This window comes from Peromyscus eremicus, chromosome 7 (genome assembly GCF_949786415.1).
Source record: "Peromyscus eremicus chromosome 7, PerEre_H2_v1, whole genome shotgun sequence".
Lineage (NCBI taxonomy): Eukaryota > Metazoa > Chordata > Mammalia > Rodentia > Cricetidae > Peromyscus > Peromyscus eremicus.
Genome location: NC_081422.1, coordinates 66475741 through 66490874, shown reverse-complemented (window position 1 = coordinate 66490874; position 15134 = coordinate 66475741). Strand labels below are relative to the sequence as shown.

Genomic DNA, 15134 nt, shown 5'->3' with positions numbered 1-15134 from the left:
TCTGTTCTGGTCATCAGTTATTTTCTTTATTAAGACTGCCTTGAATCATGGTGTTCACCAGAGCTGAAGACAGTGAATGTGTATGGATAAGTAAAAAGCTAAACTTATTGTTATTTTATATGTAAAACCTTTTGTGTTAAGCCACTTTATGTATTCAGCTTTGTAGACATGGAATAAAATCTGAATGAGGTCTTAAAATTGAAGACATGGTAGATGGCCTTTGCTTAGGAAATGTGTAGCTTCTCTACTGTGACATATATTTGTAGATGTGATACTTGTATTAAGGAGAAGCCATTAAGTTAGTAAGGGAGAGAAAGGAGGGTGCATCTGGGAGGAGTTGGGAGCAGTGGGTGAATACATCACAATTCCCTGTAGAAAATTCTCAATTAATAAAAGTATTATATTAAAAAGAGTTAGATACTATTATCTATTGTGCTTTATAAATAATACTTTAAAAGGAAAAATGAGTAAAGCAGCGCAAGTTGTACAAAAGAACATTGAATCTGGGAGGTGGTAAAAGTGCCGAAGAATTTTAATAAAAGCTATGGAAATAGTTGTGGCATGCAGTGTATACTAGAGTGTAGAGGTGCTTTATGGTTACCGTTGTTGCAATCAAATATACCACAGTGTTACTCCTTGACTCCATTGTCTATGTATTAGTGCTATAGTAAGAAGTTATTGTGTGTGTGTGTGTGTGTGTGTGTGTGTGTGTGTGTGTGTTTTAGTTAGAAGAGGAAAAGCAATTGCCACTGGATTTTCAAAGATTTTTAACACACATAGGACAAAATCTAGCACTTTTCACAACAAACATTTGTGGAATAGATTAGAATAAACATTTCAAGTTGAAGAATTTTACTCTGCTGGCAGTGAAGCACTTGAAAATGCAGCTTCTAAATCTGGGAGGAATGTGAGAAGTGTTTTAGCAAGATTGTGCTGGCAGGACTTCTTAAGCAGGTGACGTATTATAAAATACTGCTTGGGAAGAGTCAAAGAGACTCAGGAATATGAGTCTAAATAGACACATTATGAAAGCCTGGAAGGGAGAAGGTGACTAAGGAAAACTCATTGTGGAAGTAATAGAGAGAAGTGAAGGGAGAGACTAAAAAGTAATGCCAGTTTTCAGGTCTCTTTGACCTGGACTATTACACTACTACCTGTGGTACTATAAATAGTAACAATAAGGGTGGGATCTCATCTAGATGCGTAGGAAGAAGAGATGAAAAGCATATAAGGAGTGTGGCTGACATATGTTGGCATATGACTGGCAATTTGAGGCTAGTGAAATGGCCCAGTGGGGAAAGGAGCTTGCTGCCAAGTCTGACAACTTAAGTCATGTCCCCATGACCCATGTGGTGGAAGTAGAGAACCAGCTTCTGCAATTTGTCCTCTGACTTCTACAAGTGTGCCATGGCATGCACACAAGATAAATAAGTAAATAACTGTTTAAAAAGATAGGAAATGCGTAATTGTAAATTGATCATTCATATGGGGACAAAAATGGTAAAGCTAAATGACCAGTCTAGGGGTGGAACATAGATTGGCAACGTGGGATAAAAGCAGGCACTTTCAGCACCTGCCCCAACATCAAAACAAAACAAAAACCCATTCAACTTGATTAGAGATGAAGGGCCGGTTGGCGTTAAAAGTTAAATCAGTAAATCTCAGAGAAGGGGAGATGTGACTGAGGGCCGATGATATAGAAACCAGAGTGGGCAAATACAGCCATGGCTAATGGTTTTGCATTTGTAAATCCCCGCCAACCTAGCTATTTCTCTTTGTTTACATATTGCCTGTGGCTGCTTTTGTGCTGTGGTAATAGAGTTGAGTGGTTGGTATAGAGAACAGTTAGTTGGTCCCCAGTGATCTAAAATATTTACTATTTGGCCTTCAAAGCAAAAGTTTGTTGAAGTCTGTTACTGAGACCTAAGAAATTAAGAATAAGAGGTTAGCTTGCAGAATTTAGAGGATTTTAGGTGTTTTTGTTGTTGTGTATTTGTTTGTTTTCTGTGAGCAAATATTTGTGGAGAGGCTGTTGTGTGTCTGGCATTTGGTTTTATGAGGTGGTCTAGGAAGGGGCTAAGTAGCAAAAGATTATTAATATGTAAATGGTCAGCAGTGAAAGTGGTGAACATAAAATTTTCTTTTGTGTGAATGGGAAGAAATATATGGGGGTTTGAGGGATAGAGGAAGAAAATTTTCAATACAGGGAAAATATGGAAAAGATTTTATGGCACTCTTTTAGAGAGGCAGTATGATACCATTACAGGAATTAATGGTCTAAGACTTGAATGCAGGGAGTGCATGGGCCTCATTACAGGAAATGAATAGAATTGTTTGTGGAATTGAGTTAAGAATAGTAATTGCTCACACAGCTGTTTTTAAATAGCAAATGTGTTAGGTAATCAGCAAAAATTCACGAAGATGTACTTGATAGTTATGCAGAAACTGCGGTATTCCTACAGACTTATGATCCTGATGGGAGCCATAAAAACAAGCAAACTAGCTAAAAACCTGTGTATGCAGTTTTCACTTTGGTGTAATATTGTATTTTTTTGTTAAAATGTAAGTGTAGTTTTGTTTTCATCTTTTCTCACCACGGATTCTAAATGTAATTCTTCTGTTCAGGAAGAGCAGTGTGTGAAATGATGGGTGCACAGAGCATTGAGGTGTGTACTTGCTGAAAATAGTGTCCACTTGCTTGCTGCTCTGCTTCCTTCCTAGGCAGAAGTGAAGTGTTGGTTGTGTTGATATTGTTTGTTTCATCTGTATTTGTTTCACTTTAGCATTTGGTATTATTTTTTTAGGCACTGCCTCTGCTCATTTTTCCCCTTCCTTTATACCTTCCCAAGGATGTTGAAATACATCATTAGCTTCTCAGAGACTAGCAACTACTTAGAGTTAATAGAGTACCACATCAGGTAAAATCCAGCTGTCTTTCAAACTGTTTACCTTGGGGGGTCTATTTGCTGCTTTCTCTCATGTTATAGTGATGGCAGTACTTCTAAATGCATTCATTGCAGCTCCTAGAAAGACTATTACTTTTGTTCGAAATAACTGTGTGTTTTGCAGACATTTAAAAAGAGTATTGTCTTACTGATACTTTCCCTTTCTTTCCTCAGGATCCAAGTTACCCTCTGATAACATTTTTCTTCAACCTGAAAAACTACTTTTAGTGTCTTCTTTTTTTTTTTAAACAAATGTTGAAATGAATTCTTAATTTTCTTTCTTGTGAAAATGTCATTTATTTCATCTTTAGTATTAAAGGATATTTTGGTCAAGGTGTAGAATTTTGGATAAGAGTAGGTACTTTAAAAAATATTTTTCTGTATCTGCCATGAACCAGTTTTTGAAGGCAAGCAAGCATGTAGTGAGTTGAATTTTTCCTTTCTAGGTAATATGTCTCCCTCTGGCTGTTTTTGAAATTTTGAAGTTTTGTCTGTCAGTTTTATTTTGATGTGGGTGGATAGGACTTTCTTTGCGTTTTTACAGTTGGCATTCAACACAGTCTTTATTTGGTAGATTTAACCTTTACACATCCCTTTTGGTTATTATTTCTTCAGATATATTTCCTATCTTGTTCTCTTTGCGCTCTCATTATACCTAGGTTAGACTTTTTCATCTCTTCCATTGGGTCTCTGAGGTCTTGTTAATTTTTTTTTTAATTTCTTTCCCCTTTTTATGATTTGAATAATTCCTATTTATCCATCATAAAGTTCACTTACCCTTTTTCCCATTGTCTTCATTCTTTCTTAAACGCATCCAAGAAGTCTTTTTTTTTTTTTTAAATTTTATAATTTAATTTAATTTTACATATCAGCCACGGATTCCTTTGTTCTCCCCCCCTCCCGTCCCCCCCCCTTCCCCCCAACCCACCCCTATTCCCATCTCCTCCAGGGCAAAGACTCCCCTGGGGATTGAGTTCAACCTGGTAGATTCAGTCCAGGCAGGTCCAGTCCCCTCCTCCCAGGCTGAGCCAAGTGTCCCTGCATAGGACCCAGGTTTCAAACAGCCAGCTCATCCACTGAGGACAGGTCCCAGTCCTGGATGCCTCCCAAACAGTTCAAGCTAATCAACTGTCTCACTTATCCAGAGGGCCTGATCCAGTTGAGGGCTCCTCAGCTATTGGTTCATAGTTCATGTGTTTCCATTTGTTTGGCTATTTGTCCCTGTGCTTTTTCCAATCTTGGTCTCAACATTTCTCGCTCATACAAACCCTCCTCTTTCTCGCCACTTGGACTCCTGGAGCTCCATCTGGGGCCTGGCCATGGATCTCTGCATCCAGTTCCCTCAGTCATTGGAAGTCTTATTTCAAACATTCTATTTGTCTTTTTAGAATTTTTTTTTCCTCTGCCATCTCCAGTCTTCTGTCCAGTTGATGTTCTTTACTTATTGAGCACATTTACAGCACCTTCAGCCTCTAAGAATCCAGATATAGTGGTCCTCTTGACTTGGATAATCAGTTGCATTTTACTATATAGGACTTGGTTTTATTATGAATGCTGCTTGTGGAAATTTTGGTTTCTTTATGTTCCTCAGTGTTTTCTGTTGTAGTGAGCCATTTATTTGGTTAGATTCAAAATTAAACTTCTCTGATCCCTGTGGCTACCTGCCACTCTTATTGGATTCTTTAGCCTCTGCCATACACCAGTTTGGTCTTGTATTGTGGGTGTGTGTTCTAGCTTTAAAGATATAAAACCAGACTTTGGCTTACCAAACCAATACACAGAATCTCTTGTATTTAAAACAGAAAGCCGAAAGCTTTGTACCTGATACCACATTTTCTGCAAGACGGTCTGTCTTCACTTCTAAGTTTCCTTGTGATTATATTTCTCCAGTTTTATCTCTAGATTTGTTTTTATTAATTTATAGCATAGTAATGAAAGGAATTATATTCTAATTGATCCTGTATCACAGTGAATTCCTGAGAAAACATATTGGTAGATTTATTTGATGTGTACATGAAACCTGAAAAATAACTATGAAAAACTGTTGGTAGGTTTTTAGATGTCTATTAATTTAGAATTGATTGCAGCCTTTGAGTCTTATATAACAAAGTATCATTACTTCATAAATAAAATGGAAGAAACTATTGAAGTAAGACATTTCATCGTGTTGATTATTTGATACAGTTATTTGCAATCAGATTTTTCTTCCAAATCACTTATTGAATCTCCTGATAGCAGATGGCAGTCTTACAGAGTATGTTATCTTTTATTTATTTACAGTGGTCCTAGATTTGCTATTGGACTTGCTAGAATATAGAACTTCTTTCAAGGTTAGAAATGACTTTGTGGGCAAGGAAGTGTACAGTCTCCTGGCTTGTTCTCCTAACCTGGCAGATGCCCACTTTCTCTGAGCAGACATTGATGTATGCACATGTCCAAATTAAATTGCTGTTTTGATTCCTTTGCTGTGAGCTGTCCGCATCTTCTTTTTCTGTTCTTTGTATTTTTCTTTTCTTTTCGTTCTTTCTTTCTTTTTTTTTTTTTGAGTTTGTGAGACTCAAAAAAAAAAAATTTCACTACCTGAAATATATCCCAACTTCCATATTTACTTTTTCACTTACCTTAGTGTTAGTTCATGATGGCAGGGTTTTAGCAGTAGGCGTGCTAACTGGTAGGTAGAGAGAGAAGACATTGGTCTTCATCACCAGCAGCCTTGCACCATACCATCGTTTATCTCAGGCAGATCTTTCCTGAGCTTCCCCAAACATTGAGACATAGTGTTAATAATCCTTGCCTGCAGCACCTTCATGGGAAAAAACAGATTGTTAGGGCATAGAAAAGTCCCTCCCTTCAAATAGAATATGTTTTCAGTTTTTCTGGTCGATAAAATCCTAAAGAAACCAGTAGGTCCATATGCTAGCATGTTAAAGGTGAAGGGATGGAATGGAAACTGTGGACTAGGATTTTAGAGAGCATTCAGAGTCAAAAACTTATGGTAGAGGCAATGAAGTAAGCAGGCAGACTCTGAGTTTTTCATGGAAAAGAGAGTAATGCCTGCCAGACATTGAACTTGGCCAAAAGTTTGCCTGGTCTTGCAAGAGTCTTATACATTTGATTTCCACCAAATTTTGTTTATTCCTTCTTGAAGTTCCCAACCTTGCAGGAAGCTGCTTGTACTTACAGTAATTTCAGATGTGTTTTTAGTGACTTGTCTTTTTTTTTTTTTAAAGATAGGGTCTTGCTATGTATGTAGTGCTGGCTCACCTAGAACTGGCTATGTAGACCAAGCTAGCCTCAAACTAAAAAAACACACTTCTGCCTCCCAAGTGCTGGGAGTAAAGGCATGTACCAGCACATCCAGCTATGACTTTTCTTATTAAATGTTTTTACAAGGAGAAAAAAAAAAGGCCAACTTCTTTCATTCACACCATCAGTTTTAGAAACAAGGCCTTAAGTTAATGTTTGTTCTTCACTGTGCTGGTTTTGATGAGGTTTTCCCCATAGTCTCAGTCATTTGATCACTTAATTTGGCTCCTGGCTGTGGTGCTGTTTGTTTAGAAGGTGTGGCCTTGTTGGAGGAAGTATGTCATCTAGGGGGTGGGCTTTGAGAGTGTGAAGATTCCTGTTTGCCAGCTCAGCTTGCAATTCCAGCCTTTATGCCTGCTGCTCCACCATCATAGACTCTTATCTCTCTGGAACCATGTGCCTGAATAAACCCCTGTTTCTGTAAGTTTAATTAGTCGTAGTGTTTTATCACAACAACAGAAAAGTAACAGTACACTTTTATCATAGCAATGGAAAAATAACAATAGACTTACTAGGTAAAAATTAGCAAGCTAGGCACAGTGGTACATGCTTGTAATCCTAGCATTTAGGAGGCCAAGATAGGAATTTCATAGTGAGTTTGAGTTACACAGCAAGAAAATAAAACAAAACGAACTGTATGCTTTTTAAAAATAGGGCACATGAAACAAACAGTTACAGTGTATTTTATGTAATTGATTCCCTTCAGAAAGGCAGGCTCTAGAACATACTTTGTTCATATATATGAAGGGTTGAAAAAAAATGAAAGAAATGCTTCAGTGTTAATATGAGTTTTCTTATTGCTTACCTATTTTAATTCTGCTGAACAGAAACACAGTTATTTTTTTGAAAATCAAATAGTCAAAGTAGTTCAATCTTTTAGTCATTGCTTAGCATTCTCATAACTGTCATTTAGATCTGTGGATCACAGAGTTACTCTGAAGTTGTTAGTACCTGTATATAGGTACTAAAAATGGAAAGGAAAGAAAATAAATGAATTTTTTTCAGGTATTTCAAAACAAATGCTTTCTCTCCCCATTCTATTGTAATTCTTATGCATTTTCTTGTTTTTCACGTTTTTATCAGTTTGTATAATATCTTTATAAAGTTTATCTGCAGGTGTTGGTTTGTTTTTGTTGTGTTTGAAGCTTTGGAAGTTCTATCATTGCGGTCATATTTTTGTGTTTGTATAGTCATTGTCTTGAACAGAAAGGAGTCATTGATACAGAATGATTACTTTTGTCAGTGCCAGCCATGACCTTTAGTCAGTCTGGCTATGTTGACAGTAAAACCACAAGAGTTCTGAGTTAAAAGCCTACCTGGATCCTTATTACTCTGAAATGGCCTTTGAGCATCTTTCCTTGTCCAGTAGCAGTGGTATTAGTGTTTAATTGGCGACAAAACTACCTAATACATTACCATTTTATTAATAAATTAATCTTTGCCCTTTCTTCCATCTTGTGGAAGGAGTTAAGAGTCTTCTCGTAAAAGTTGAGCATGTGGTTTCTGCTGTCTGAGATAGTTTCTATAGTTAGCACCGTCTTTTCTTTTTTTTTGAATGGACTTATTTAAAATAACACAGAAATCTCATGTTTATTAATTGTTTGCTATAAAAACATTAAGGTAAGTTTTGGTCTCATTTTCATCGTCAGGACAGATTTCCAATATATAATCAATGAGAATACCTTTTGTACACAAATTTTCTAATTACTTGCAGTTTTATGTCACGTTAGTATATTCTGTGGGTTGAGTCTCTTAGAACTCCTATGTGCTATGTTATAGTGCTGATTACAAAGAAAATGCTTAGAAAGTAGCTCTCAGGTAGTTCATGGTGCTGAAAGAGGTGCCAACTGTGTGCTTTTCCATGGTGCATTGCATGTGTAGAGTCTCTACTAAATTTGGAATTTTAATAAGATTTTCTAAGAGCAAAACATTTTTGTGTTTTGAAAGTTGATTCGCTATAAATTGTGCCTGGAATATTATCTAGACAGCAGTTTCTCCTTACCTGTGGGGATATATTCCAAACTCTCAGCAGATACTTAAAACTAAAGATTTACCCATTTTTCTCCCATATATCTATATCTATCTATACATACACTTTTTCCTATACCATCCATGCTAGAGATAAACTTGAATTTCTAAAATTAGGTAGAAACATTAATGTAATTAATGTATAAATAGAACAATTATAATAACATGCTACAGTAAGAGCTATTAAATTTTATTTGTAGAATATTCTATTAAATATTTTCCTGCTGGGCTAATTGAAGCTGTGGATAAGAACTACTGTTCTTAATATCATATTCATGTCAATTTTTTTCTTTTTCTTCTTTTTTGGTTTTTTGAGACAGTGTTTCTCTGTGTAGCCCAGGCTGGGCTGGAACTCCATCTTTAGACCAGGGTGGCCTCGAACTTGGAGATCCTCCTGCCTCTGCTTCTCGAGTGCTGGGATTAAAGGCATGTATCACTATGCACAGCAGTTTTTTTTTTCTTAAGAAGACTGTTAATGCCCTAATAACTGAGTTAGTGAGGAAGCCATTCTGCTGTGGGCCCTAGTGCCCAGCGCCTGTCTTTGTTCAGTTCCCTATACCTTCAGCTGGTTCCTATAAAGCCTTGGACACTCAGAAGCTGCCACAAAGGTTGTGGCATTTTATTGCTGAACACTGCATTTTCACCTGCATCACAGAGGACTTCTAGGAATACTCTGAAAGAGTTCCTAAACTACTGTTTCTAACATCTAGGTTTTTCTCATGTACACATGAAAGAAAGCCAGCATTGACATTTATCATAGAAAACAGCTCACAAAGGGCTAGAAATCAAAGATGAAAAAACTGGACTTTGAAATACAGAAAAATGTAGAAATAACTGGATTGAATCAGAAAAATGTAAATGACTGGATTAAGAGATTTCTAGTTTTTTTCTGGGACTGATGGGAAGGTGAAAGTGTAGAGCTAGGTATCAGAAGAGCATGATGGTAACTGATTCTTTATCCTCTTATAAGAGCAGATCTTTAATTGGCAGTCACATCATGGGTAAGAACTTTGAAGAGATTGAAGTGCTAGCCACAGAATTACTGCAGCACATCCTCTACGTTACTGTAGTTTTGTATAGCTATTAAGAGATTTTTCTATCCCCAGTTAAGAATATTAAATCTAATCTGATAGAAACCAGTTTATTAAACTGAATATTTTCTTGGCTGGCTTTGTTTTTATGATTGAGGAGCTGAATTCTTCATATTTGCATATAGAGAAAGTTTGAGAGGAATGAGTAGAGAAATGGAGACACTGATAATCCATTTGAAAGTTTGCAGGGAAATATTTTAGTTCTGAAATTTCATGATGTGTAGGGGAATAATAGTGAGAGTAACCGAAGAAGCTTACTTGCTATATGTTAACCGAGGCAGGGAGTGAGGTCAAGCCAGTTCCACAATGATGTTGACACCATGTGATCTGCATTCTCTTATCCACTATTCCAAACATCCTGAGGGTGTGTTTTTAGATTTTATATTGTCCACTGTCTTCTCTCCTTAGGTATGGATGAACGTGGAGGAACAACATCTTGGGGAACAAGTGGTCAACCAAGCCCTTCCTATGATTCATCTAGAGTAAGTTTTCTTAAGTCCTGGTTAGAAGTGTAAAGATAATTGGGTTGAGTAAATGAGTTCTTTCATAAATGAACTTTCATAACAAATAAAGATTAACTTATTTTTGTGGAAATATTCTAGAATACCCAAAGCCTTCATCGTGGATTCAATTCTTTTTATCCACTGCCCTGCTTTTGAGGTTTATTATATTTCCTATACTGGGAAATATTCTTGATATTATTGAGACCTGGGCTGTCTATAGTGCTCCCCGGTGATACTGAAGGAGCACAGAGTACCCATCAAGGGATTCTTTCTACACACATTGCTATTTCTTTGTATGTTACAGCTTTCAGCTTCCTCAAGCTGAGTTTTAGAGGTTATCTGTTGTTTATATTAAGAACTCAGTAGTTCCATCTCTGGGAACCATGTCAAATCAAACAAAAGATGGTATTTCTTGGGTAACAATAGAAAATAGGACTAATCTTGTATTCTACGTGCCAAAAGGTATAAAGAGTAGGGCCTTTACCAGCAAAAAACAAACAAACAAAAAACCCGAAAAATGAAGTAAAAATTTCTGGTCAAGTTTTGAAATGCGACCAGAAACAGAAAAAGAATTGTCACCAATTTCAACACTGTGTTCCCAGCCACTAGTGTACTGGTAGGGTTATGAAGTGAGATACTTACCTAAAAGGCTATATGTTATTAGGTTTTTGTTGTTACTGTTGTTTCTTGTTACCAGGACAGTACCTGACAGAAGCAACTCTAGTTGAGGAGAGATTTATTTGAGCTCATACTTTAATGGTGGGAGGAGGCTTGCTGGTGTTAATGCTGCAAGGGTGACTCCTGTCAGTGTGGGGCAGCTTGGTCACATCATAGCTGATCAGGAAGCAGGCCTTGAGCAGGGTGAGGCTTGACTATATGTAACTCATAAGGCCTGCCTTTCTTTCCCCACTTTCTGCAATGAGGCCCCACCTCCTATAGTTCTAATTTCTACAAGCCGTGATCAGATTAGATCACAGTGTTCAAACCCGTGAATCAGTCAGGGACATTTCACATTCAAACCATAATGCTGCATGCAAATGAATAATGAGCCATTTCTTATTTTTCTCATAGTAAACCAAGAAAAGATAGACAAGCATGCAAAAAGTTATGGACATTTAACCCTTGAAGCATAGTGTCTTAAATAATAGAAAGAAAGCAGCATGCAGTTGGAGCTTGTAGCCTGGGAATGGACTGCTTGCCTTTGTACTGAAAATGTTCTATTACTGTCAAAGCACTTCTGAAAACAAGAGGTTTTGTTGTTTTATTTGGGCCACCCTCTAGTTTATTTTAAATATGTTGGGAAGGACTGTTGGGAAGGACTGTGATTGTTATTTGAAGGGAAACAGACAGGTGCTGACTGACTCTATTAATATAGTGGGAATCAGTGCCCAAGAAAGCAATGTCATGATGTGAAGTGTCTTGTCACTTGTCTCAGGATTTGGATTTTACTGTTGATTCCTGGATACATTATTATTCTTTCTTTTTTAAAATTTATTTACTTTTATTTTATGTGCGTTGGTGTTTTGCCTGCAGGTGTGTCTGTGTGAGAGTATCAGATCTTGGAGTTACAGATGGTTGTGAGCTGCATGTGGGTGCTTGGATTTGAACCCAAATCCTCTGGAAGAGCAGTCAGTGCCCTTAACTGCTGAGCCATCTCTCCAGCCCATGGATACATTATTGTATCTTGGAGATTTTAAACTTGTAGATAGATGATCAATATTCTCTCCATTCTGAAGAGAGTTTCTGATTCTCTGAAAAATATTTTGAGTGTGGAGGTGTATTTCCTGCTTATATTTTGGAAATAGCAGTTTTATGTAGGAGGAATTTATAATACAGTATTTATAAATACTTGAAAATTTTTCTTCAGAGTTTCAAGTTACTGTCTCTGAATGAATTAAGTGGTTCCTTTGTAGTTTATATTTATTTCACTTTCAAGCTCTCTGGGTTTTTCTATTTGAGTATTAGATGAGATTTTAGGAGAAGAACATATATAATGTACCCAAGCACTTATCAAATAGATGACAATGAAATTATTTGCCTACAGTGATGGGACTCAAGGAAAATCGTGCTGTTTTGCCATTTGATCTGTAGGTCAGGTAGGAAAGCTGTCTTCTACTCTGAATGTATTTATTAGCTTACTTTTAGTGTAGGTCATGACAGAGAAAGTTAAACTGATTCTGTTAGGGTCAGCCAGCTTCCTATTTAACCCAGGTACATCCTTACGCACCCACCTTACTGCTCTTAGACATCTTGTTCAGAAGTAGAAAAAGTCACTCCAGCTGAGTTCCTATTATATGTGGCCTCTCGAGGTCATACCAGGTCTGAAAAGTAGCCTCACAGTCCAGAGGTGGTTAAGTTTCTGGTTGTTAGAGTTACTCTTAGAAACTCAGTTAGCAAAGAGTTTTTTTTTGTGAGGAAGATACTGGAGCAGACATGATAATTGATGGTGATGTTAGAGGAAATGATAGACAGACGTGTGTAAATGTTCTTAGGCCTGACACCTTAGAGGGTGGGAGCATTGCTTTTGTTTATGCCCGTGTGCTCTCTATCTTGTCTGTGCACTCTTGATGCTTTGTCTTTAGTGCAGAACAAACATACAAAAATGAAAGAAGTACTATGATATGAAAGACACAATTTAAAAAATTTGTCAAAGTTAAAGCATCAGAGATGAATAAGATTTAAATATTGCATAGTGCAGACCTACAAGAATTGTAGGCAGTAAGTTTTATACTTCTTTTTATCCTTTAGTGCAAGAAATGTTTTCTCTGTTTGAGATTGTACCAAGTGTAAAGCCCAGGAAATTGGATTGTTCTTGTTGACTGCTGTGTTAATGATTTGTTTCAGACTTTTCCCCTTCTTATTATCCGTCCAGTGTTATTCTGGACAGGTTATTTAAATTCATTGTACTTCAGTCATCTGTAAAATTGAGGATAGCTACTTGATGAAGTTCTTACACAGATTGAATGAAATGGTCAGGGTGTGATTTGCACTGTTGTGTGAGTATCTAGAATTCACCTTCTAGATGTTTGTGTCTAATCAAACCAGCTACAAATGAATGATTACATCTGCAAGAGATACTGCCTTATAAATCTATAAATGAGAATTATTTGCTTACTCATTAATTAGTAATAAACATTTTTTCTTTTGGATCTGTAAGAAAATAAATTTCCCTTTACTTGCAATTATGCATTTCTTTCTTGGTTTAAAAGAAAGTCTCTTCTTGTCAAATGATGATTTTAAAAATATTTTTGTTTAAAAAAAAAAACAAAACACAAAAAGCCAAAAAACCCAAACAACCAAAAAAAAGACTGCTGGGCAGGGATGGTGCATTCTTTTAATCCCAGGACTCTGGAGGCAGAGGCAGGCAGATCTCTGTGAGTTCGAGGCCAGCCTGATCTACAGAGTGAGTTCCAGGACAGCCAGGGCTGTTGTTACACAGAGAAACCCTGTGTTGAAAAAAAGGTTTTTGTATAAAGCAATGTTTTATGCATAACTGGTGTATTGTACTTAATTTGTCAAATATAATCCAAATTTGGGAAGTCACTAGATATATTAGGTTAATGGAATTTAGTGGTTGAGGGAGGAAAGCTCACAAGGCCTTAACCCTATACAAAGAACTAAAGACAAGTAAGGAATGCTGAGAGTGGGAGAAACAGTCTTCCCTAGGGAAGAGCACGCCAATAGTTATCCAATACCAAATGGTCATCTCTGAAGAAATACATACAAGTAACTTTATATAAACTGATCAGGTTGTATTTAGGAATATATACATATTTGCATGTAACAACAGTTAATGGAAAAAGAGGCCATGAATTTGAAAGAGCAATAAGGGGGGGTATATGGGAGAGTTCGGAGGGAGGAAAGGGAAGGGTGGAAACGATGTAATTATATCGTAATTTCAAAAAAAAAAATGTTACACAGTGAATGAACAATTTTTTTTTTTTAAAAGGAAAGAACAATGATGGAAGACTGTGAGGCTTATAGTAGATAGTAGTCTGAGTAATGAGGAACAGGCTATTTGTGCTTTTACAGACTTACATTCCTGATAGAGAAGTATCCCATTCAGCTGTTTTATATAAGGTCAGAGACCTGCAAACCTTTACATAGGACCTTAGAGAAGTCAACTTTGTTTTAGGTTGGTTTCTTTTTTTTTATGTCTTCAAAATTAGGAAATTTTACATAGACCTTAAAGGGCTTAGGTAAAAATAAATATTATAGCTATGAAATGTTTCACTTATTGATACAATAAATTGATAGAACAAATAGAAACTATTACTGTTCCCAGTGATTTATCTCAACATCAAATAATTTATTATGCATTTTCATGGTTATATATTTCCTGAATATAGATTCTTTTTGTGAGATGTGACTGATGTCTGGTTCTGTTGTTCTTTCAAGTGACCATGTTGTTTGAGTTTGCTTGTCCTTTTGAACACTGGTACCTAGCCTAGCCCAAACTCTACTGTGGTACCATTGAGGTTTGCACCTCATAGCTTTTGTGAGATGCAGAACTTACCTGCTGTGAGATTTTACAGATACTTTACTGCTTCTTTGAAAATGTCTATACAGGTTCACAACAAGCAAACCACTACTAGGAAACTAATTTCTACATGTCATTAGTGACTGAGTTGTTTTTTTTCTATTTTAAGTCATGAGCATTTTCCACATAACGTGGTTATTAAAGTGGGTATTTATTTATCTGTCATTGTTATTATTTTTACAAAGATCTTGCATTGGCTTGAACAGAGTTTGGGTGCTTCTAAATTTCCCCCAGGTTTTTTGTTTGTTTGTTTCCTTCTTTCTTGTTTTGTATTGTGCTTTGCAGAACAAAACAGTCATTTGCAATTTTGCTCATTTCTTCCCCTCGGCATGTGCCGTATTATAGAATTTTCATAACTGAAAAATGTGGTAGCTGTCATTTGCCCCAGTCCTTTTGTTTCCCAGGCGAGAAACCAGATTTGCAGAGTGTGGTTAGTCGGGTAGCTTAAGTAGGAGCTCCACTGCTCACATGAGGAGGGCTGTGCTTAACTCATCAGTCCTTGCCTCTGGCCTGGGAATATACTAGACTTTGCTAGTGTCTTTTTGTCCCCTCACCTTGCCATAGCAATTCCTACAAGCTATGTAGTCAAAAGTAGTCATAAGTTTTTTGTCATACTTTGCAGGGAAAGTAGAAAATTAGAACAAGAAAGGAGATCTGCAGCTGGTGAAGAAAATTTGAGACATGATGCTTCCTAGCTGGCTGGGGATGTAGCGCAGTTGGG

General features: G+C 36.8%; 1 protein-coding gene across 3 annotated transcripts in view; it reads left to right on the top strand.

The window, feature by feature from the left end:
• Tcf12 (transcription factor 12) overlaps positions 1–15134 on the top strand; it is a 271671-nt gene that overhangs the window by 86469 nt on the left and 170068 nt on the right. For all 3 annotated transcript variants that reach the window (XM_059268212.1, XM_059268213.1, XM_059268214.1), the window contains one exon: positions 9779–9852. In XM_059268212.1, coding sequence (XP_059124195.1) covers positions 9779–9852 — 74 coding nt within the window. The remainder of the gene's footprint in view (positions 1–9778; positions 9853–15134) is intronic.